Source organism: Somniosus microcephalus, chromosome 1, assembly GCF_052327205.1.
Source record: "Somniosus microcephalus isolate GS21.2 chromosome 1, FLI_Smic_1.0, whole genome shotgun sequence".
Lineage (NCBI taxonomy): Eukaryota > Metazoa > Chordata > Chondrichthyes > Squaliformes > Somniosidae > Somniosus > Somniosus microcephalus.
Window position 1 is genome coordinate 388,411,902 of NC_140987.1, and position 26,292 is coordinate 388,438,193.

The following is a 26,292-nucleotide window of genomic DNA, read 5'->3' on the forward strand; positions in this document are numbered from 1 at the left end:
ACTGGGGTTCCTTTCCGAAAAGACAGAACTAATATTAGCATGAACAAAGAATCTGAATCTTTTGCTCTCTCACTATCTCTGATCCCAGTCTCTCTCCCCCTCAGCTTAATACACTTTCTAAAGTTTATAGAACACTAAACAAAAGCCACAACAGGTGTGTAATCATGTTGTACACAGAGAGACATATGTAGCCTCTCTTTAAAAAAAAACTCATTGTAAATTTTACCTCAATAAAGCTTTTGAAATCATGCTCTTATTTTTTTAAATTATTCTATGAAGTGCTACAGGGCAGAAAGTACTAGAAATTAAAGAAAATATTCCATCAATACAGCTGATTGAATGGTACTGATAGATCCTGAGAAATTAGATAGGCTGTATATGCTCAGGTTGCACAATCAAAATTTAGCTCTGAGACACAACTCTGGGCAAAACTATCAAATCAAGCCCTGGGTATTGGGAGAGGTTGAAGTTCTCTAGTAAAAGCCTTAATGAAGGCATTACCAGGCACACAAGACAATTTAATGGATACATTCAAACTATTGGAAATTAATATTTTTTGATTTTTTTATATTTAAGTCTTATTTTAGACTTTAAGATTTAAAGATTGCATGGATGAGCTACATGATTTGTTCATCCCTGTTTGGCATAAAAATAAAACAAAAAAGGTGACTCAACCGTGGCTAACAAGGGAAATTAGGGATAGCATAAGATCCAAGGAGACGACATATAAATTGGCCAGAAAAAGCAGCAAACCTGAGGATTGGGAGCAGTTTAGGATTCAGCAAAAGAGGACAAAGGGATTAATTAAGAGGGGGAAAATAGAGTATGAGGGTAAGCTTGCACGGAACATAAAAACTGACTGTAAAAGCTTCTATAGATATGTGAAGAGAAAAAGATTGGTGAAGTCAAGTGTAGGTCCCTTGCAGTCAGAATCAGGGAATTTATAATGGGGAACAAATAAATGGCAGACCAATTAAATACATACTTTGTTTCTGTCTTCACAAAGGAGGACACAAATAACCTCCCAGAGATGTCGGGGAACATAGGGTCTAATGAGAGGGAGGAACTGAATGAAATCAGTATTTGTAGGGAAATTGATGGGATTGAAGGCCGATAAATCCCCAGGGCCTGATAATCTACATCGTAGGGTACTTAAGGAAGTGGCCCTAGAAATAGTAGATGCATTGTTGGTCAACTTACACAATTCTATAGACTCTGGAACAGTTCCCATGGATTGGAGGGTAGCTAATGTAACCCTACTATTCAAAAAAGGTGGTAGAGAGAAAACAGGGAATTATAGACCGGTAAGCCTGACATCGGTAGTGGGGAAAATGCTAGAGCCCATTATAAAAGATGCAATAGCAGAGCACTTGGAAAACAGTGACATGATTGGACAAAGTCAACATGGATTTACAAAAGGTAAATCGTGCTTGACTAATCTACTGGAATTTTTTGAGGATGTAACTGGTAGAATAGATAAGGGAGAACCAGTGGATGTAGTGTATTTGGACTTTCAAAAGGCTTTCGATAAGGTCCCGCATAAGAGATTAGCATGTAAAGTTAAAGCACATGGGATTGTGGGTAAGGCACTGACTTGGATAGAGAACTGGTTGGCAGTCAGGAAGCAAAGAGTTGGAATAAACGGGTCTTTTTCCGAGTGGCAGGCAGTGACTAGTGGGGTACCGCACGGATCGGTGCTAGGACCCCAGCTATTCACAATATGTATTAATGATCTAGACGAGGGAACTAGATGTAATATCTCCAAGTTTGCAGATGGCACAAAGTTGGGTGGGTGGGTGTGCTGTGAGGAGGATGCCGAGAAACTCCAGTATGATTTGGACAGGTTGGGTGATTGGGCAGATGCATGGCAGATGCAGTTTAATGTGGATAAATGCGAGGTTATCCACTTTGGTGGCAAAAACAGGAAGGCAGATTATTACCTGAACGGCAATAGATTGGGAGAAGGGGAAGTGCAACGCGACCTGGATGTCCTTGTGCACCAGTCGCTGAAGGTAAGCATGCAGGTGCAGCAGGCGGTTAAGAAGGCAAATGGTATGTTGGCCTTCATAGCGAGAGGATTTGAGTACAGGAACAAGGATGTCTTGCTGCAGTTGTACTGGGCCTTGGTGAGACCACACCTTGAGTATTGTGTGCAGTTTTGGTCGCCTTATCTGAGGAAGGATGTTCTTGCCATGGAGGGAGTGCAGTGAAGATTCACCAGACTGATACCTAGGATGGCAGGAATGATGTATGAGGAGAGAATGGGTCGATTGGGCTTATATTCGCTGAAGTTTAGAAGAATGAGAGGGGATCTCATTGAAACTTATAAAATTCTAACTGGACTAGACAGACTAGATGCAGGAAGGATGTTTCCGATGGCGGGGGAGTCCAGAACCTGGGGTCACAGTCTAAGGGGTAAGCCATTTAGGACAGAGATGAGGAGGAATTTCTTCACCCAAAGAGTGGTAAACCTGTGGAATTCTCTACTGCAAAAGGCAGTTGAAGCCAATTCATTAAATATATTCAAGAAGGAGTTAGATATATTTCTTAAGGCTAAAGGGATCAAGGGATATGGGGAGAAAGCAGGGACAGGATACTGAATTTGGATGATCAGCCATGATCTCATTAAATGGCGGATCAGGCTCGAGGAGCCGAATACTTCCATTGTATTGACAAGTTTTTTTCTCAATAAAAATATATTATTTGAATTGAAATTAGTGTGCTCGCTTTCCCAAAGATAAAGTGGTAAAATGGCCCAACTGTGATCTGACTAATGCAACCTTTCAGCAATGTGTTGCGAAAATTCTTGGTGACCAGTGAAGTATGGCATTGCATTTATTAAGTGACTTCCTTCAAAAAGAAGGAAACATTTGTGATCTGTTCTAGATTTAGCGCTCAAATCAAAATTGTTGGCTGATTCACTACTTAATCTATTTTGCAAAGTAGAAAAACTATTTTATGAGAATGGATATGGGGAAAAATTACAAATTGAAGGTTTTTTTTTAACTAATCAGTAGTTTCTATTGGAGGACTATTGTTAAAAACTTTTTCATGCAGTGCATGACCTAGATTAAACAGCTTAGCACTATCTGAGAGGGCAGACAGGGGCTCAGATTAATGTCTGATCTGAAACACAACAGGCTGGATTTTGTCAATGGGGGCGTGTTGGGTGCGGGACTGCTGGTTGTCGGGATTCAGTCCTGCCCCAATGACGTCCGGCCAACCCATGCTATTTTCCCATAATTGACCTTGTTAAGCCCGCCCCGCGGGCTTAGCTGTCCAATTAAAGGAAAGCCAATGACAGAGGACAACAGCGTATGACGTTTCATCTGTCAAAAATTTTTAACAGATGAATTGTCAGCTTAGAGAAGCTGTCAAACACTGACAATCTCTGTTCTATGGTGAGCCCTTGTACTGAAGGCTCACCAAACCTCTTTCCTCAGCAGAAATCAGATGGATGCTGCATCTGAGAATGCAGCAGCCATTCTGTCATCTCTGCCGTTGAGATGAGGCACCTCCGGATCCCCAAGGGTTGAAGTCTGCAGGAAGAAGCAAAGGTAAGTAACCTTTTTCTAACACTTTACACTCACCTCTCATACTTACCTCTCCACACTTGCACCCATCACTCACCTGCACAACGGACTTTTCGATCCCTCTCACCCCCGCAGACCCACTGCTCGCTGTAGTGTATGTACCTTTAAGAGAAACTATGTTTTTGAAGCCCCTGTATACTGTAGTACCAGTAGTGACCACTCGGGTATATAAGCCTGTGTAGCATCTTGTGTTGTTAGTTCACCTCCAGACTTTGTTCAGTAAATACTTGTTAAATCAACTCCTGCATTCCGTGTCTCCATTAACACACGGCTCTAACAGTGGCGACGAGTTAGAAACGAACTTACCTGCAATTCGGCAGCACCTCAAGGGGATCGATTCCTCAGATGAAGGTCGAAGCCAGAAGCAAGAAAAAAAAAAATAACTCGAAGAAACTCGAAAACGAGGGCCAGGCTTGGTCTCCAGTCTGTGGTTTCCCCAGCTAAACGGGCTGGTGGCAGGTAGTGCACTGATCCTTCCTGGGCTGCGGCGGGCTAGAGCTCGATCGGGTGACTCTGCAATGGGGCCGGGCAGCGAGTCGGGAAGCAGAAGCAAAGAGAGAGAGAGGGTGGAGCACTCAGGGCGCGGTTGGCGTTCGGACCGAGCAGAGGGAGGGGAAAGTCCCAGAGGGTCCGCTCCACGACGGGAACGGTTCTCCAAGTAACGGAGAAACTATTGAAGCGCTATAATAAAAAAAGTCGCAGAGGGTCCGCTCCACGACGGGAACGGTTCTTCAATTACGGAGAGAATATTGAAGCGATATATTAAAAAAAAAAGAAATACCGCGAAAAGCTGCAGGTCGCAACGGGAACCGCGGAGAACAGCGTTGGCAGCAGCGGCAGTGGCGGGAAAGCGCGGGAGGCGCCATCTTAACTCGGCGGGGAAGAAAGAAAAGCGCGGGAGGCGCTATTTTGATCCATCGGGGACGGAGGAAAAGCGCGGGAAGCGCCATTTTAGATTTTCAAGATGCCGAAGACTGGCAATATTACTGCTTTCGATAGTGATATAGAAGATTGGACCACATGTGGAAAGAGTGGAGGTATATTGCAAGGCGAATGAAGTAGCGGATGATAAAAAGGCATCGGTACTTCTAAACCTGATGGGCGCAAGGACATACGGGCTGTTACGAAACTTGATCACTCCAGCCAAACCGATGGACAAGAATTTTAATGAGATTGTTGATACCTTACAGGAGCACTTAAACCCAACACCGCTGCTGATAGCGGAACGATTTAAATTCTTCAGGAGGAATCAGTAAAGAATGAAAGTAACACTGATTAACTCACCGAATTACGAAAGCTGTCAAAGCACTGCCAATTTGGGGCAGGACTGGCAGATTCTCTACGAGACAAATTCGTCTGCGGTCTCCTAAGCGAAGGAACACAGAAAAGACTACTTTCTGAGAAAGATTTGACACTAGACAAGGCTTTCAGTGTGGCTGTATCATACGAAGCAGCAGCAAGAGGAGCTGCAGAGATACAGCAAAAGCCACAGGACTTCGGCACCCATGAAATGACACGGGGTTTCGAGAGATGTTATCGCTGCGGCAGATCCACCCATGACCAGAAGGACTGCTGGTTCAAGGACAAAGCATGCAGGCAATGCGGAAAGATGGGACACATTGCACGTGTATGCAGATCTGGAAAGAAATCCGCTGACAGTAAAAAGGTCAATAAGGAAAAGTACAGAAAGGTACAAATGATGACGGACAGTAGCTCCAAAGACCAGAAGAGCGATAGTGACTCCGGAAACAAGAGACTAAGCTGTCTCAAATTACATAATGTAATTGCCAAAGAAGATTACCAGACCATTTGGGTTACCCTCACGATAGCGGGGCCCCCAGTCAAAATGGAGCTAGATACAGGATCAGCTCTGACTGTCATGAGTCGACGGGATTACGAGCGGCTATTTCCGCATATACCTTTGAAAGACACATCCATTATCTTGAAGACATATACGGGGCAGAAAGTATACCCCAGAGGGAAAATAAAGGTGCCTGTTGTATACAACGGCAAGGAAACACGGAAGTTGTATTTATACGTTCTGCAAGATGGTGGTCCACCGTTGTTGGGACGTGAATGGATCAGAAAGATACGTTTAGACTGGCACTCCATTCAGACACTGACGGTGACCAGTAAGAAAAAAAACGATGATGACGTCATACCTGGACGATTAAAAGAAATCTTGGCTAACGCCAAAAGTGTTTCAACAGGAATTAGGAACCCTGAAAGGCGCCACCGCTTCAATAAAAGTGGAAGATGCAGCACTTCCCAAGTTTTTAAAGGCAAGGCCGGTGCCATACGCAATTCGTCTAGCAGTCGAGGCAGAGCTGGAGAATTTGGAAAAAGCAGGCGTGTTATCCAAGGTAGATTGGAGCGAATGGGCAACACCCATTGTCCCGGTCATGAAGAAAATGTTGAATAATGATAAATCTGAAGAACAGAGAAAAGTTCGCATCTGTGGGGACTTCAAGGTGACTGTAAACCCGGTTCTTCACACGGTACAGTATCCTCTTCCAAGGATAGAAGATATTTTCGCCTCACTATCCGGAGGGAAACGTTTCACCAAAATTGACTTGGCACAGGCATATCTACAGATGGTGTTGAGGAGGCCTCTAAAAAGTATCTCACGATAAACACACACAAAGGCCTGTACCAGTACAATTGACTGGTTTTCGGAGTGGCATCAGCTCCGGCTATCTGGCAAAGAGCTATGGAGCAAGTCCTGCAAGGGATTCCGGGGACTCAATGCTACCTAGACGACATCCTTGTAACAGGAGAAAACGACAACGAGCACCTTGCCAACTTGGAGCAGGTGCTCACGAGGCTGAGAGAACGGGGCCTATGAGCAAATCGCCCCAAGTGCGAATTTTTCCAGAAACAAATATCATATTGTGGCCATGTCATTAACGAAGAAGGGTTGCTTAAGTCACCTGAAAAAATTGAAGCGGTCGTAAAGGCCCCAGCGCCTGAAAATGTCTCACAATTAAGGTCGTTCCTGGGATTGGTAAATTACTATCATAAATTTTTACCAAACTTGTCGACGGTTCTGCACCCGCTTAACGCACTGCTACAAACGGGAGTAGTTTGGAAATGGAGCGAAGACTGTAAACGTGCCTCCCATAAATGCAAAGGCTTGATCACGTCCAGGGAAGTGTTGGCTCATTACAACCCATCACTGCCAATCAGACTGGCGTGTGATGCATCCCCTTACGGCGTGGGAGCGGTATTATCGCATAGATTCCCTGACGGCTCGGAGCGGCCGATAGCTTTTGCGTCACGCTCATTGAACTCAGCTGAGCATAACTATGCCCAGATCGACAGGGAGGCACTCAGCCTGGTGTGGGGGGTGAAGAAATTCAACCATTACCTACACGGACAAAAATTTACCTTGTTGACTGACCATCAACCCCTCGTCTCCATATTCAACCCTAAAAAGGGCGTTCCCATTATGACAGCGCAAAGGCTACCGAGGTGGTCCCTTTTCCTAGGGGCACACCAATATGACATAGAATACAAAGGATCAAAACAGCATGGGAATGCTGACGGTTTATCGCGCCTACCGTTGCCAACGGTGGAAGAGGCGCCTACAGTGGACCCAGTGGAGATATTCCACTCGACCATAGTGGAATGTCTACCGGTGACAAATTCTACCATTTGAAAAGGAAACGCGAAATGAACCAACTCTCTCACGAGTCTACGATTTAATGGTGAAGGGATGGCCAGCACATGGCGAACCACTGTTGCCAGCATTCTCGCAAAGAAGAGAACAGCTGTCAGTGTGCCGAGGAACCTTGATGTGTGGATCCAGAGTGGTGATTCCACCCAAACTCCAGGATAAAGTGCTAAAGGAGCTTCACGAGGGGCATCTGGGTGGAGTGAAAATGAAGAACTTAGCCAGAGCGTTTGTGTGGTCGCCAGGTATCGATGGAGACATCGAAGAAATGACCAAGAGCTGTCTAGGATGCCAGAAGGTCCAAAACGCCCCACCACAAGCCCCTCTACATCCATGGGAGTGGCCCTCATCTCCATGGCAAAGGGTACATATCGACTTTGCTGGTCCATTTATGGACTCAATGTTCTTAATCACGGTGGATGCACACTCCAAGTGGCTGGAGGTAATAAAGATGTCCTCCACCACCACGGAAAAAGCCATCACAGTATTAAGGACCATATTCGCCAGGAATGGGCTGCCTGAACAGACCTGTTCTGATAATGGACCGCAATTTGTGTCCGAAGAATTCAGGAAGTTCTTAAAAAAACAATGGGGTTAAGCACTACACGTCCGCCCCATACCATCCCGCCACCAATGGATTGGCTGAAAGGTTTGTCCAGACCTTCAAGAAGGCCATAAAGGCCATGGGTAATGAAGACATAAATCTACAACATAAGGTAGATAACTTCTTGTTTGCGTACAGGAATGCAACACATGTGGTTACAAACCAAACCCCCGCCATGATGTTTTTCAATAGAAGACTAAGATGCCGGCTGGATTTGGTCAAGCCAAACGTCAGAAGGGACGTAGAGAACCGGCAATTTCAAAGCATGAATGAAAGGCCAACTAGAACCTTCCAGATAGGTCAACCAGTTTTGGCCCGGGACTACCGCACCGAGAAATGGCAGCCTGGAACTATTTGCACACGACTAGGACCGCTGATGTATACCGTGGACATTGGAGAAAGCATAATAAGGCGCCATGCTGACCAGATCATAGTCATCCGAAAAGGGACAACCTACACCAGAACTCTATACGCCTAGTGATGAAGCAGAGATACCCATAGTATCTACCTCCGATCCGGTGATACTGGAACCAGATGAACCCGACACTGGCATTGAAGCCGAATCGACCTTGCCAAAAGAACCTACTACACCACCGAGGCGTTATCCAGACCGAGTCAGGAAGCCTCCAGAGAGACTGAATTTGTAATTGATTAACTTCAGCAAATGTGTATATTATTGTTCTTGTAAAAATGTTATTTAATGATTACTTAAAATGTTATGTACTATTTATCTAAAAGGGGAGGAATTGTAGTGTATGTACCTTTTAAGAGGAACTATGTTTTTGAAGCCCCTGTATACTGTAGTACCAGTAGTGACCACTCGGGTATATAAGCCTGTGTAGCATCTTGTGGTGTTAGTTCACCTCCAGACTTTGTTCAGTAAACACTTGTTAAATCAACTCCTGCATTCCGTGTCTCCATTAACACACGGATCTAACACTCGCCTCGCTGACCCTGGCAAGGTTCGCAGCCGTCGGGAAGCCCGCACTTGCAGGGGTAAAATGGGGATAAGCCTCTTGACATGAACCAGTCATTCATGAAAGAAAGACTTATGAAATAATACTGAGTGGCCTGCGGGTGGCGCTGTCCAGGCAGAGTATAAATGCACGGGCCTATCTTGCTCAGGACATTCTTAACAGGAACTAGTGAAGGACACAACTAGACCTCCATGTTGTAAAACAGTTGATTAAAGCTTTAACGCTTAGACCAACACCTAGTAGTTTTCTTATGTCACCTCTTAACTGCCTGTTAACTACCTGTTAACAGGCAGTTATTTGGCTGTAATCACCTTCCCGCCTTGAGGAGATGGGGACCTGCCTCCCGGGAAGATGGCACTGAGGCAGGTTGGGAGCGGGTTCGGTACCTGCTCCCAGTTTCTGCCATTTTCCCGGCAGTCCCGCCTCCATAACCGCCTCCCCAGGGCTGGCAAAATTCCCCCCAACACCTCTGACAGTGCAGCACTCACTCAGTACTGCATTGGAGTGTCAGCCTAGATTTTAATGCTCAAGTTCCTGGAGTGGGACCTGACCCCACAACCTTTTGACTCAGAGGTGAGAGTGCTACCAACTGAGCCACAGCTGACACACTCTGCTCTTTCCCTATAGCACACTAATGCTACACTGCTGAAGTAAGGCAACATTGTTGGGGAAGAGCAGAGTTAGTCTGCAATTCAACACTGGGAGCAGATTCTGACTAATGAAAATCTACAAAAAAAACTTTTGCCTTGCCACTTATATATTACAGTTAAATAATATATACCTTCCACCCAGGTACTGGACAAATGCTTTCAAAAGTTACTCTTGTCCTTTGTAAGATTTTTTGTTTGTTTTTAATTCCATTGAATTATTTTTTTTCCTCACCAATAATCATTTAATCAGAAAGAAATGGAATCAAATATAAATTTTCTGTAACATTGATCTAATTACGTTGGACAGAGCTGCAACAGGCCTCAAGTGCAACAAGAAGTAGAGAAATAAAAGATAGAGATGAAGTGATTAGCACGCTGATGCCGCTTAGAAGCTGACACGTTACCTTGTTTCTCAGCCAGGTAGAGAGAGGGAGGGAAGTATCTTGCACCTGAGTGTTAATGTGTGTGAACATCCAGTCCTGTCTATTTTATAACACAATCCTTGGTAATGAGGTAAATTATGTAGTGAATTGAATCTCTGATAATGCAGCATAACATGGCATTAAAACATGGAAAGCCAGTGTTCAGTAATTCTATAAGTTTTCTGTGACCTCTGTGCTTTTGGCATGCCAATGTATCTTTATAGATACACTGGTCTTGATTTATTGATGGCAGCACTCCAAGTTATGAAGTGAAAAAAAAGAAATGAGACATGAAGGAACTGGAAAAGATCACCTGATCGTAGTCATACCAGACTGTCGTATTTTTCAACACCTAAAGTACTATCCACATTTACACAGGAGCAACCACTAATTACAGCAGGATTTTCATTGTGCCGTGGAGTCGGGATTGGAGGCGTTCGGGGAGTTAAAATCCCGAAATCGGGGGTCCTGACCCCTTCCCGCACCCAAACCCGCCTCCATGCCAGTTTCAAAGGAGGCGGATACCCGCCCCGCACTGGGACCCGCCTACCCGAGGCGGGAAGGGATTAGTGCCAATTAACTGCCTGTTAACAGGTAGTTAACAGGCAGTTTTTAGCCTAATCCCGAAGTGTGGGATTCCCGACGGCTCCAAACCACGCCAAGTTAGAGGAGGCGGGCCATCGGGTTGAAAGACTTGGAGGGGTCGAGATGTCGGTGTTCAGGTGAGTGATGTGTGCATGAGTGCAAAGGTAAGTGTGTTTGGTGTGTCTAAAGTGATTAAATAAGTTTTACATACCTTTTCAGCCTTTCCTTTAGGTTCCGGGAGTCCCTCATCTCACTGGCACAGAAAGCAGAATGGCTGTGAACTGTCAAAAGTGACAGCCTTCAGCTTTCTGTGCAGGAGAGATTTCTAACTGAGTCTGTGGAGAAGGACTCAGGTTAGAAGTAAGGCTGTCATTTGACAGCTTCAAACAACTGAAACACTGATATTTCATCTGTCAAAATCTCTTGACAGATGAAATTTCAGTCTGTGACGTCACCTGTTGCCGGGTGGCCCTTAATTGGCCTGCTGAGCCCGCTGGGCGGGCTCAATAATGTCAATCAAGTTAAAATCACGCGGATTGGCCGCATCTCGATGGAGGCGGGACTACAACCCCGAAAGTTGTAGTCCCGCCTCCAACCCGACTCCTGAGTTAAATTCCTGCCCCATAAATCTCTTGTGTTTCTCTAGCCTAACAACCACGATGCTTAATGCTTATTTCATGGCATTGTACCATATTTCTCTGGTAACAATTCTATCAACATATTCACTTCTTTTCATTATGTTCTAATCGTCCTCTGTTGTTCGTGGCATTTGGTGCCTCCAGTGCAGTTCAGAAGATGATAAATTGTGAAATCAAATATTTAAGTATCACCTACATGTGCTTCACCCAAGAATTTGTTAAAGGGCCATCTTTAAAATTCAGGGAACTTTAGGCACTGCCAGTTCATGAAACAATTTCTTCATAAAAATTCAGTGCCATCATTTTGTCTGGCACAGCATGAGTGTGCCACATCCCATGTTACAATAGCTGCAGTACTAACTACTTTGTTGTGGTTTTTGCACGGGGACGTTTCTTTAATGTTCAATAAAGCAGAAATAATTTAGTGGTTGACATGATAAGTTATGCAGTTACACCAGCGATCACCTGATTGCGCACTCCTACTTACACCCCTAATACAATAATGGCAGTAACTTTTGCAGAATATTAATGTTCCTTTAGTGTAGTATTGTCAGTAGCACATCATTGTCAATTAACAGAAAGTTACCCAAGCAAAATAAATAGCAAACTTCCAGTCATCTTTACAACACAAATAGGCATCTCTCATGCAAAGATTACAACTGAGATTCACTTTAGTGCGATGCATATCAAATTCCAGTAAAGGTACCTAAGAGTTCATTTTGCACAGAGCAAGCACATATCTTTAGATTTGAACATGAAAATAACTAGTAGTGCAGAGTGGCTTTAAACATCATTGCGTTTAGGAGGGATAACACTGCAAGGAAAATGACCTTTCTCTAAAACAGACTGGTTGCCTAGCATATAGACCTCAATGGACCTCCCATTGCTGCACTCGATCTGTCATTGCACAATGTACCTGTTTCTACAAGTCACTGTGTTCGAGTTTACGCCACATGTTGTATTCCCCCCACCGCTGTAGCAAAGTCACCCTCTGCAGCACAAACCTCTGGGACATACATCAATCAGAGCAGGTGATGCGCAATCTCTGTCTAAGACTGGAATTATTTAACTCCTGACTCACTGGCTACATCAGACAATGACTGTTTATGGCATTTGGTCTCTGCCACATGTCCTCTGCAAAATAAATAGCAAACTTCCAGTCACCTTTACAACACAGATAAGCATCTCTCATGCAAAGATTACAACTGAGATTCACTTTAGTGCGATGCATATCAAATTCCAGTAAAGATACCTAAGAGTTCATTTGCACAGAGCAAGCACATATCTTTAGATTTGAACATGAAAATAACTAGTAGTGCAGAGTGGCTTTAAACATCATTGCGTTTAGGAGGGATAACACTGCATGATGTGATAATGAGTTTATTAAAATATTATTGGTTTAAAGACATACATTATTAAACAAGAGCTATTCGCCGCTTCAGGTTAACCTGATAACGACAGCAATCTACCTATGAGTGAACAGATGTTAACATTGGATATTCGATCAGTCACCTGGTTCCTGACTATCAAGTTAACCTCTTTATTGAGGAGAATGGTGTTTGAATGATTTGATGGCTCAGTTTGGACAGAAGCTGAGCCTGTTATTCATGCATCATTCACATTATTATGTTTCAAGATTGTGTGAAACAATTTGTGAAGAACTGTAGCTTAGAAATAATATAAAAATTGGAAGTGTTAATAATGGCAGTATGATTGGATGAAATCCAAGTTGAAATGAAAATACCTCAATTGGGGATTTTGAAATATTATTGGACAGTCGAGAACATCATAGTTCACAGGAGAACAAAATGTTTTTCTCATTGATGGGAAAGCTCGGCACTTACCCTCTACTGCTTGTGACAATGGTTTGAATTTCCCTGTACTGGAGATGAACTTTGGCATCTGAACCGTAATTACCCACCAGCTATTCTAAGAATTGCAGTGATACTGGTCTAGTTTATTGTGTTATATGATTGCCTGACCGTAGTGCCCCAGGTTGCTGAGCACTGATATGAAACAATATCTTCTTTTTAGAGAAAGTATCTCAAGGGCACCAAATGAACCATTCCAACTGATCCAAGCTGTGAATGAGTTTGGAGACGAGGAGAATGTGACCTTTATCACAGAAAGCATGAGTGTCACTACTGCAGATGAGGAGAAACTACTGCTGCTGAACAGGAACACTGAACTGAGACGCATGAACAAAGAGGTATTTGGTCCTCTTGCACTTCTCTATTTTGTTAAGCAACTTACATACACACTTGATCATTTGCATAGGCAAAATCTATTGAGCAACACCCCACTGGAGTTTCCCTCCTGAGCAAAGAGCAACACTGACAGCGGTTTATAATTAGAACAGTCCTCTTCTCTACAAAATAAAAATCAGTCAAGCACATAGTTATTAAAATGCCTTGAGGATATTTATGTTTTAATGTGCGCTGCTGGAAGCTTGCCTCTGAGATGTCAGTGATGTTGCCAGCATCACATCAAGGCAGCACATATAATTAGCTGGGAAGTCAAGTCCATTATTACAAATGCCATTATGGAAGAGGTTGCTTACGTTGATCATCATATCAAGGCATTTAGACCACGTTGTGGGTTCATTCCATTCCATTGTGTAATTAAATGACGTTCTGTGTACATGTCAGATTGACTAAAAAACCAATCAATATGAATGAATGTAAGTGACTCTGAAACATATGTCATAGGTACAAGTGCTCAGCTCAAGTCAAAAACTGAAGTGACCCAAAGTGAGCCATCTCAAGTTAGTTAGAAAGAAATAAGAAAGAAAAAACTTGCATATATATATATATAGCACCTTTCACAACCATAAGACATCCCAAAGTGCATTATAGTCACTGTTGTAATGTGGGAAATACGGCAGCCAATTCGCACACTGCAAAGTCCCACAAACAGCAATGAAATAAGCGACCAGATCACCTTTTTAATTGTTGGTTGATGGCTAAATGTTGGCCAGGACAATGGGAGAACACCCCTGTTCTTCTTTGAACATTTAACATTTTGTCAAGTTTGAATTATTCAGAATTCTGCCCCTTAAAATCTTATGTACAGAGGGATAATATATACCCAACATTATTTTATAATGTTACTTGATTTCCTTTGGCATTACTCATAGTGAGTTGGAAATAAAGTAGATTATATCTGGGGTGCTGTCGTCAGCTGGCATTGAACTCCCAAAGTCTGTGACCCACTGGAAAAGCTTGTGACAGAACATTTTTTTGGGGTCGCTGGATGTGTTCTACTTGTTTTTGTGTATCTTTTTTTTTCTCCCTGTGGATACACATGAAACAAAAGATACTGCATATTGTCAAGAAAGGGAATGGGAAACAACAGGGAGACAATGCAGTGGATCGCAGAGTGAGAGAGTGAGTGTGCTGCAGCAAAACTCTGAGTTGGATGACACAGCAACAGGGAGCGAGGTTGTAGACTAGGGATGAGACCTCTGAGTGCGTGGCCGTGGAACTTGGCATAGTACATTCGTATGGATTAGTTGAAAGCACTGTTTAACATAAGTGTCAGTTGTGGCAGTGGATGATGCAGTGGCTAATGTGGCTATAGCATGAGATCAGGGGATAGAGTCTGTCTGTGCGTGTTGTATCCATGGATTAGGAGCAGGTACTGGTGCAAGCATTGGCGACGGACAGTGAATGGAGAGTGGCCAAGGGAGATGTGGGCCCATTCAAGACAGATGCATGGGATACTGTAATAGACAACAAGGTAATTAAGATTTATTACTTTGTATTCATTTGCAAAGTGGAGGAAGAGGATAAAATATCAGTGATAGAAGGGAAACTAAAAATAAATCAAGGGGAGGAACTTATTGGATTCAATATAAGTAACAAATTGGTAATGGAGAAAATAATGGGACTTAAAATAGATAATTCTCCAGGACCTGATGGGTTCCAACCCAAGGTATTAAAGTAAGTAGGTGAGAGAATTGCAGAAGTGTTAGTCATAATCTTTCTTAGCTTTCTTGATACAGGAATTGTGCAGTTAGATTGGAAATTTTCTGCTGTCACTCCATTATTTAAGAAGGGTAGGAGAGAGAAACCAGATAACTACTAAAGGGAAAATTACTAGTCTTAGCCCATTTAGGGCTATCCCAGATCAGGCGTATTCCTCAGACATTCACTTTCAACTAAAGTTTGAGGTAGCCGAATCCTAAAGACGCTTAATTGGGCCTAAAGGTCCGGACTATCTCTCCCTAAAGGAAAGGAACAACCTGAAAATGTTACCGTCCTCCAGATAGTACTTTTAATAAGTTTAGCTAGACTGTAACGTTCCGGATATTATGAGGGTCCGGAAATTCCCCCAGAATTCTGCAACTCCTCACCAAAGAGTGTACAGAGATTGAGTTTGCGAGTTTGATACAGAAGTATAATGTGAGACAATTCTAAAAATATATAGATTTATTAAAGAACCGACATATAATTTACAGTTGGTGAGTCAATCGCAACATTAACAGTTCCAAAAAGAGAAAGCTTTACAATTTTATTATCAGAGAACCTACTCTCAAATCTTAACTTCGCTACAGTTTTACAGTTCTTAATTTTATTCAGGATATCCACCAAAATCAAATACCGTACCTTTGATCCCCGAGGTACAAAGAGTTGGAGACTTACAGAGCTGGCTCTGAAGCTGAGAATCGCTTTGCCCCTTTAAGCGTGTCTATTATCCCATTTGAGAGTTCACTATTTATACCCTTTTCCAGTGGTATTTCCTTTAAGGTTTTCTGCTGATGTAAGCTAATTATCTCTAGTCAATTTTCTGCTGACCCCTGCAATTCTTAGTCACCTCAGCTGGTAGCACTACAGAACCATGTCTCTCCTCTAGGTGTTCTAAATTTATCATAAAAAATGATGTAACAGCAGGTGCGCTTTCCTTGGTATCATTTTTATGAAGGCAGATGTTTGTTACTTTTATGTGTTCCTTTACGAGGTGTAAATTAGAACACCTTATACAGGGTGAACTATTGTCTTGTTCCCAAAGTTTCAGACTGTCAGGGGCCTTTAACCTTCTGTTTCAATAAGGTTATTGATTCAGTGTCAACAACTTATCTTATCTCAATAGCCAGAATGCTATCACAGCTTTTTCACAGTTAGGTTTCTAGATTTCCAGACCCAGTTTGTCATGTTTTAATAAGGCCAGAATTATTTCATAGAATGGTGTATTTTTCTGAATAGGTTATATGGCTTATTCCTTCACACTACAGGCCTGTCAGTTTAACGTCAGTTGTGGGAAAGCTACTAGAATCTGTCATTAAGGATAGAATGACTTAGCACTTAAACAAATAGGAGCTGATCGGAGCTGATCAGAGAGAGTCAACATTGCTTTGTTGAGGGTAAGTCATGTAAGACTAATCTAGTTGAATTTTTTGAGGTCACTAATAAGGTAGATAAAGAAGTGTCTATGGATGTTATCTATATGGCCTTCCAGAAGGTATTCAATAAGAGATTATTATGAAAAATGAGAGCACATGGAATTGGAGGTAGCCTTTTGACTTGAGTTGGAAGTTGATTTGGAGGTAGGGGACAGAGAGTGGAGATAAAAGGTAGGCACCCTAATTGGTGGGATGTGACAAGTGGTGTTCCCCAGGGATCTGTTCAGGAGCCTCAACCTTTCACATTTATTAATGACTTGGATGAAGGAATAGAGAGTTGTATATCCAAGTTTGCAGAATACACAGCGTTAGGAGGCACAGTAAGTAGTGCAGATGGGAGCAGGAAGTCGCAAAGGAACATAGACAGATTAAGTGAGTGGGCAAAACTGTGGCAAATGGAGTTCAATGTGAGCAAGTGTGAGGTCCACTTTGGACCCAAGAAAGATAAAGATGAATCAGCATTTTCTAAATGGTGAGAAACTAGGAACTGTAGAAGGGCAAAACAATTTGGGAATCCAAGTACACAAATCATTAAAAGATAGTAGACGGGTACAAAAAGTAAACAAAAAGGCTAATGGAATGTTGGCTTTTATCTCAAAGCAGCTAGAATACAAAGGAGAGGAAGTTATGCTTTAGTTGTATAGAGCCTTGGTCAGACCCCATCTGGAATATTGTGTTCAGTTTTGGACACTGTGCCTCAGGAAATATATATTGGCCTTGGAGGGGCTACCAGGGCATAGAGGGTTAAATTATGAGGACAGGTTGCATAAACTTATTCCCTTGAGTACAGAAGATTGAGGGGTGATCTAATCAAGGTGTTTAAAATGTTAAAAGCATTTGATAGGGTAGTTTCAGAGAGACTATTTTCTGAACAGAGTGGACACAATCCGTCAATCAGTGCAATTTATTCCCATAACAGGTGATAATGAAGTATCATTTGTTTGGGTCAATTCTGCTAGTTGACTAAGACATAATGCCCAATTGATCAGGAAATTTTCTCTCCAGTAATTGATGTAAATGGAAACTGAAGATTGGGGTGGTAGGTAGTCACTGAACACCAGCTAATATGGATTACCTGTACCTGCTTCCATTCTTATCATATGAATCTTCTTTCAGCTGATGAAACTCAACCAAGACTGGGACCAGATGTTTCGAGCAACCACAACAGGACTTCAGCAAAGAGTGGCAGTGCTGCAGATGGAGCTTTCAGATACCAATCAGCACGCAAGCACCCTTTCCAAGAAACTGGATAATGAGCAGGTATAGACAGCACCACCAACCAGAATTACTGATCAATGACTTTTACTCAGGAGCATATTGTTTCCTAGTAAAATCCCCTTTTTCATATATGTTAACCATTAATGCTTTGCCCTGACAGTCAGCATTTTAGGGGGCTGATCAATATTTCAGTGTTTGATGGTATAAGTCAATGTCATTGGATCTATTTCTGACCCACTAGCTGGCTCTTCCTGAGTCTAATGGCTTATACACCAGACAGGCCTGCTCCTCCCAGCGTTAATATCCCAGATTGCCATCTGTATACACTGTAAGCAGGAACTTTCTCAAGAACAGGAACTCCTGCACAGCTGTCAATCCCCAGCCATTAGATCTGCGAGCACAGTGACAGGAGGAATGAGGTCTATCTGGTGTGTAAGCCACTGGGCCAGGTTGGGGGAATGGTTACCAAGGGAAAAGAAGAAATATTTGGCAAGGGAAAAGGGCAGAATGCACGACACGAAGGGAAATGGATGGGGAGGGAAAGGAAAGAATGGACGGCAGTGAGAGGGGAGTGGACACCAGTAAAAGAAGGGGAGTGGCAGGAAATGGGTGGAAATGAAAGGGAGATGGAAGGGGAAATTGAAGAGGACTGGGAAGAGGAAGTCGCAGGCAATGAAGAGGGAGGTAAATGGACAAGGATAAAGGGAGAGGTGAAATGAATGGTAATGAAAGGGCGAGGGAAAGAGCAGAGGTTTCGAGCAGTACTGGGGGAAAGAAAGGAGAAGCTGGGAGTGGCACTTTGGGGTGATGGAGAAGGAGAGTACCAGCAGTAGCTGTGAGGGCGTGGGAAGAAAGTGTGCCAGCATGAACAAGTGGGGGTGGGGGGGGGGTTAGAGGGTGAGCATACGGGACGTGGAAGAAAAGTACCAGCTTAATTAGGTCAGAGAAGGCGAAGAATGACAGTTTGAAGGAAAGGGAGAATTGTGCCAGTAAGAATTGGGAGGGTTGAAGAAGAGAGTAGGGCGTTGAATGAGGTCTTGTGTCTCTGTGAATTGGATCTGGAGGGGGTCGTGTGAATTTTTGAACTGGATGGTGGAGGTTGATGTGAGACAGTGACGGCTGGGGGCGGCATGTTTATTAGTGACAGTTGACGTAACTTTTGGGTAAGTAATGGTCTGTTCAAAATCTGTATGTTCCATTGTTTTTCACTTTTTAGCTTAAAAATCCATTAATTTGTGAAATATAAAGGTGTTGGGGACAAAATTCCTCAGGGGTTCCGCTGGTTTCCTAACAGAGATGCACCTGTAGTGGTGATTACACCCGCCTGCCTCATGTAAAAGAGGTGTCATCCCACTAACCCCACTAACTCTGGTAAGATCAGTGCTGGAGGGTACTAGTGGGCACAATCCAGGTGTAAACAAGGAATTTTGGCCCCCTTAACATTAACCATAAATCACATAAAGGCTGTTCTGGAGTTGTCAATATTTTGTGAGTTGTGTCAGCTTTTCTGAAGCTGTTGATCAGCTTTTGCTACTTTTCTAGGTTGGCCTGGATGGATGTTTTCTTGCAGTGTGATCAAGAGTGCCTTTGTTACCAAGGTGTAAAATATACTCTCTTCCCGTTATGTGACGTGTGGAGAATTTTCTTGTAAATATTTAATGGTGGCCTAAAATATAATGGCACCCAATAGACTGAAGGAGTAGCAAGAAGGCTGCCAGGTATAGTGCATAGATGGATATACTAGTAAAAGTATAAAATAAATAATCCGTGGCCAAGACAGAGGTATGAGTTGTAACATCCTCAAGGACCTTAGGAGCCTCTCCAAAGTGACTCCACTGGTCTGGATGCTGTCAGGAGCCCTAAATGATATTGCAACCTTAAACTATTGTCCCAGCTCTTCTTAGATAGAAATGCATTTTCTCTTTCATTTATTATAGAATGTTTTGAAAGCCTACATGGGTGAATATGTTTCTTTGCAGTAACAGTGGTCTCTACTGATGACCCCATTTTAGAAGTCTGCATTTATAACTAGAATTCAAGTACAGTGCTGCTTTTAAAAGAGTTAAGGTTCGTAAGATGCAAAATCATAAGCATAATCATGACCAGTTCTCCGTTTGTGGGGTGAATGTGCAATTCTCTTGGTAACCTCATACAGTAATGGGCCTACTCATTTAGAAGAGAGCTGTTTTCCTCAGAACACAATCATCTTAACATGTTGAGTTATATTTTCTGAAGGAAAGTATATTTTAAAGGTATACATTTGAATAAAATAATCTTTAGACCTGCTAATTGGTTAAAGCCCACGTCATTTATTTTACTTCTTGCTAGATGACAGTAAACTGCTGCACAGAAGCTTCTTGCTCTTGCAACACAAGCTCAAATCACAGTAAAGATAGTAATAGTTGACGTGTGGAATCTACAAATTTTAAAGTATCATTTTGAATAAAGTCAATGGTGGATTCTTTATCTCAAGTGCATTGTTATGAAGGTCACATTGCTGAATCTCTGGAGAATACCAACTGTAATTGTATCATTGTGGCGGGTTGGATTTATCTCAGTATTATTTTTGCTGTCACCAGACATGCTGTTGTAACAGCAGCAAAGGCCATATGTTTTGCAGTAATTAACCTCAATTCCTTATTTCAAGCAGGGCACTTATGATTACAGTACCTTGAAAAAGAATATAATTGACCAAACATTAAACATTCCAGTTCTGCCTGGGTGGATCTCATCAGGAATTTGAAGTATTATAATAGTGAGATCCGCACTGTAACTTCTTGGAACTTGCATTTCAGGTAGTTACCGCGTCGCACTCTCACCTCTGAGTCAGAAGCTCGTGGGTTCAAGCTCCATTCCAGAGACTTGAGCACATAATCTACGCTGATACTTCAGTGCAGTACTGAAAGAGTGCTGCACTGACGGAGGTGTCATCTTTCAATGAGTTTGTAAGCTCAGGCCCCATCTGTCTGCTAAGATGAATGTAAATGACATGATGATCCCACTCAAAGAAGAGCAGGGAAGACCTCCTGGAGTCCAGGCCGACATTTATCCCTCAACCAACCCCACCAAAACAGTTCTTCTGGTGATTTATCTCATCGCTGTTTGTGGAATCTTGCTGTACTCATCATCTGCCGTGTGTCCCTGCATTACAACAGTGACTACACTTCAAAAAGTACTTCATTGACTGTAAAGCGCTTTAGGACATCTTGTGGACATGAAACACTCTATATAAATGCAACTTATTTTTTGTAAGACATGTTAAACTGGCTGGACAGCTCAACCAGGACTGTCTTAATCAACGATGGACAGTTAGGGACAAATTCATTCAATGAACTATTAAAAGATTGAAAATCCAAGCACAAAGTCAGATAAACATCATGCAAAACAATTCAAGTAGTCATTGTTTAACTAGAGTTGTGCTTACATTTGTGACCAATTCATTACAAGTATTGAGCACTGGTTTAATCCAGTTGTCTAGCCACAGTTAACAATTTATAAAAAAACAAGGTTTTAAATTGGTTCATTTGTTCAGAAGTATTCAAGAAGGCTGGCAAAATAACTAAGTTTATAGCACAGGAGAGAAACTGCTTTCCCTCAAAACATTGTCATTGGAGTGTGGGTGAGGCTGGTAATGAAGACCCTTAGACACTGGTATCATCCAGTTACAGTTGGACAGCATGACTCCTCAGAAAGCCTTTCTGAACAGTATTTAAATTATTCAAATATACTCTAGTTGAATACTAAACTGAATCCAAACTCTGAATTACTTAAGAGATATGACCTGCTTTTTCTGTGGCTTGTGCCCTGTACAACACTTATTTCACAGATGTAAAGCCCAGTAAAAAAAGGGGTGAGATCCATGATGGCAGCTCCCCACCCCTTAATGTTGCCTCGGGATTTTTGGACTTTCCCCTGGGATGGGATGCGGTCAGAATGCTTGTACCGACGATAGCTGCAGGCATGTCAATGAGGTGGGTGGGACCATTCCTGCTACTACTTCCTCAATTTCTGTGTATAGCATGAAGAAGGCCCCACAGCTGAAAGCCAAACCCACTGCCTCTCAGGACTGCAGCAGTGCCTGGCTTTCCACCCCTAACTCTGAGTGCAGGCCCCTGCCATGGGGAACAGTGGGGCAAAGCAAATGACCAGAACCCACAAGTGCGGGTGGGTGGGGGGGGTGGGTACGTTCGAGTTGGGTTAGACCCAGTGTTCTTTGGGTGTGCTATGCCGGACCAGCGCTCAGGCACAGGAGGGATCGAAAAATCAGCCACGGGAATAGATTTGTAAACCACGTCCATGATTGCGTCCAGTTTAGATTCAAATATGGTTGTTCCTATGAAATAAAGCTCTCACTGTAGACTTCACTAAAGTCTTAGCCCCTGTTCACTGAAGCTGAGTAAAATATAGAAGCCCTTTGGTATCACTTTCTCTGATGTACTGTAGCCTCTGCTATAATCGTCACTCTTTCTGGCTTGAACTATACATCGGGGGTGGCGGAAGAGAAAACAGGTAATACAGAGCTGTAGATCTCACAAACCTCACACACGAGAGAGTTAAGCCACCTTTATTACTATCCCCAATATCACAGACATGGCTGAAAAGTTTACTGATGGAGGGTGAGAGCTGAGTGGGGATTTCACTGGACTCTGAATTTGCCACAAGCTTTTGTAAAGTCAACTTTTAATTAAATTAATCAAATTATATATCCAGCAATATTTCAGTTTTAGCAGTTCGAATGCTTTACTTCACAAACATTCCAGATGTGCACTCCCCCGACACTGGCAGCTGCAGCCAGACCCCCTACACTGCCTCCGTCTCACTCAGACCCCTCCCCCCCACCCTTACACTGCCTCTCCCCCCCCCCCCACCCCTACACTGCCTCATCACACTCACACCACCCCCCACCCCTACACTGCCCCATCAAACTCACTCCTACACTGCCTCATCACACTCACACCACCCCCCACCCCTACACTGCCTCATCACACTCACACCACCCCCCACCCCTACACTGCCCCATCAAACTCACCCCTACACTGCCCCATCACACTCACCCCCCCACCCCTACACTGCCCCATCACACTCACACCCCCCACCCCTACACTGCCTCATCACCCCCCCACCCCTACACTGCCTCATCACACTCACACCCGCCCCACCCCTACACTGCCCCATCACACCTCCCACCCCTACACTGCCCCATCACACTCACCTCTCCCACCCCTACACTGCCTCATCACACTCACCCCCCCACCCCTACACTGCCTCATCACACTCACACCCCCCACCCCTACACTGCCTCATCACACTCACACCCACCCCACCCCTACACTGCCCCATCACACCTCCCACCCCTACACTGCCCCATCACACTCACCCCCCCCCCACCCCTACACTGCCTCATCACACTCACACCCCCCACCCCTACACTGCCCCATCACACTCACACCCCCCCACCCCTACACTGCCTCATCACACTCACCCCCCCCACCCCTACACTGCCTCATCACACTCACCCCCCCCACCCCTACAACGCCCCATCACACTCACACACCCCACCCCTACACTGCCCCATCACACTCACCACCCCCCCCACCCCTACACTGCCTCATCACACTCACACCCCCACCCCTACACTGCCTCATCACACACAGACGCCCCCCCACCCCTACACTGCCTCATCACACTCACACACCCCCACCCCTACACTGCCTCATCACACTCCCACACCCCCACCCCTACACTGCCTCATCACACTCACCCCCCCCCACCCCTACACTGCCTCATCACACCCACACCCCCCCCACCCCTACACTGCCCCATCACACTCACACCCCCCACCCCTACACTGCCTCATCACACTCACACACCCGCACCCCTACACTGCCTCATCACACCCAGACCCCCCCCACCCCTACACTGCCCCATCACACTCACACCCCCCCCACCCCTACACTGCCCCATCACACTCACACCCCCCCCACCCCTACACTGCCCCATCACACTCACACCCCCCCACCCCTGCACTGCCTCATCACACTCATACCCCCTCCACCCCTACACTACCCCATACACCCGCAACCCCTACACTGCCTCATCACACCCCCCACCCCTACACTGCCTCATCACACTCAGAACCCCCCAACCCCTACACTGCCTCATCATCCCCCCCCACCCCTACACTGCCTCATCCCACTCAGACCCCCCCAACCCCTACACTGCCTCATCACACCCCCCCACCCCTACACTGCCTCATCACACTCAGACCCCCCCCCGCACCCCTACACTGACTCAGTCACTCCCAGAATCCCACATCCCTACCCCTACACTGCCTTGTGCCCCCACCTTTCATGTTGTAATCAGAGGAGCCAACAGACTCCTTACAAAGCAGAAAGCTTATTTTCTGTTCTGTTAGCAATGGTGCTTCAGTCTGGAATGCTTATTATTCAGATTGCAGGCATTATCAAACAGTTACCCTGTAGCAGCGTTTATATGACAGCCAGCATATTTGTGTTTTACTATTTAAAAATATTCCAGCACGTTAAAATGACTGAACCATAGTGATTTAGAATATGCAGAATAACTGGCACCTGACTGCTGCATTAATGTAAAAATATATTCCGCTTACTTGCTGGGAGCCTTAAATCAGCACCTCACCAGAACCACAATTGCAGCAGCACCCAGTCTGGCCATAGCAGAAGAGCTCTGCTGAGCTGCACTATGGAAAGACCTTAGCATGATGTGGGAAGTTTAAATCTTTTTTTGTCCGCAAATGTTGACAAGCAGACAGCAGAGTGAAAACGCTGACGCCTCGATTGTACGTCTACTTCCTAATTTACTACTTAGTTTTAGTTGAAATTAGTCCCTAATTTGACCATTAATGCATCAACAGTACAGTTAACCTTTGGGGAGTTTTCGTGGTTGCTATGGGTCAGTAGATTGACAGTGTCAAACATACGAAAAATGACGGACAGGTAAAGACCCTCTGGTCCATCGAGCTTGTCACACACAATTCCTTATGTATCACAATATATACTGTCCACCCCACCCAAAACCATGTGATCTCCTAGGAGAGGCGATAAACCAGGTACAAAACCCAGGCCAATTTGGGGGATAAAATCTGGGAAATTCCTCTCCAACCCATCTAGGCAATCAAAACTAGCCCAGCAGCTCACTCTGACCTTGAGTTCCCTGTAGTACCTACCTTCTGTAAGAGGTGATCTCCGCCTCAGCCAGAAACCGTTGAGAAGTTTAGAATTCTGTATTTTAATAGGACATGCATTCTCTCATCTCCCAGAGACTTTAGATGTTTAGCTAGGTCTTAACTATGAAAGCTAAGAATTTCAGAATCTTTCACTTAAGTCTCTTTTTGTAACGGTTTCCCTTGCCATTCATTTGTCAATATTTGTATTGGTGCAGTAACTCCAGCCACATTATTTGAATGGATATAGGGCCAAAAATGTTGTTTGCTAATTAAGGCTAAGCAGGTTCATTTGACCAGGTTCACAACATTAGAACCAGATATTCATGTCATCTTTAATCAGTGCATAAAACATTTTTTGTTCATTTTGAAATTAGCGCAAAAGGGAGTATTATGAGCAGTCCTTAATCCAAGAGATGAAGAGGAATCAACAGCTCCAGGAATATGTGAGACAACTGGAAAGTAAATTACACAGCATGAGAGAAAGAGTCCGACCACCCTTGGTAAGTCTTAAACTCTATTCCAGCTCTTTAAGGGTTAAGCATAATGTGCTGGTCTAGATTTATCGCCCCTTCATAGCGAATGGCCAGTAAATCTTGCTTCAATTCAAGGATAAAGACCTTTCTGTCCATCAAAGCTCATTCTCTCCAGCACTGTAAGCTCATCAAGCATTGTATCCAAATGCATTGTAAACACCCCATAATATGTCTAACTCTAAATAAATTATTTCTGGCACAAAAGATTTGGTGCAATGTGGCATCCTGTGAATTTCTACACTTACCATGTGTAACAGAATTTGCTGCCCCAATCACTGCAGAAAAATCCCAGAAGCAATGAAAAATGCCAGTTTTTGAGCAGTTATTCACAATAATATCACCCTTTGAGTAAAGATTTATTTTTCTAATAGCCATTGTAAAGCTACATTGCACTAATTTAAATTTATCTTCTGTGTTTCAACTGACCTGGCTCAACGTGAAGTAATATTCTGGGTTTATCTTGCCTATAAAATTTAATATTCTATATCCCTCAATAAGGCCCCTCCTTAACTTTTTCTGTAGACTGCAGGGCTTAAATCTGTACTAACTTTTCCCCCTGGCTCATCCCCTTTACACAGATCATTCTTGATAATCATTTCTGAACTTTTCCTAATGCATGTATGTTCTTGTTGATGCTCGCCGATGAGCATTACTCCAATTCTGCTCTGACCAGTGTATTTTAAAGTCTTAGAGTATGATAGCAATGTGCAACGCCCCCACGCACACCCACACACTTTTAACAAAGCAGTGGAAGACTTGCAACTAGAATGTAAACATATGCCAATGATTATGGG

The 26,292-nt window shown here is 43.8% G+C and overlaps 1 protein-coding gene across 1 annotated transcript in view; it reads left to right on the forward strand.

Annotated features, from left to right (window-relative positions):
- The window catches only part of LOC147125083 (uncharacterized), a 51,654-nt gene that overhangs the window by 3,831 nt on the left and 21,531 nt on the right, over positions 1–26,292 (forward strand). The window contains exons 2-4 of the mRNA XM_085997116.1: positions 13,177–13,351; positions 17,660–17,803; positions 25,340–25,465. Of these exons, the coding sequence (XP_085853242.1) occupies positions 13,177–13,351; positions 17,660–17,803; positions 25,340–25,465 (445 nt within the window). The remainder of the gene's footprint in view (positions 1–13,176; positions 13,352–17,659; positions 17,804–25,339; positions 25,466–26,292) is intronic.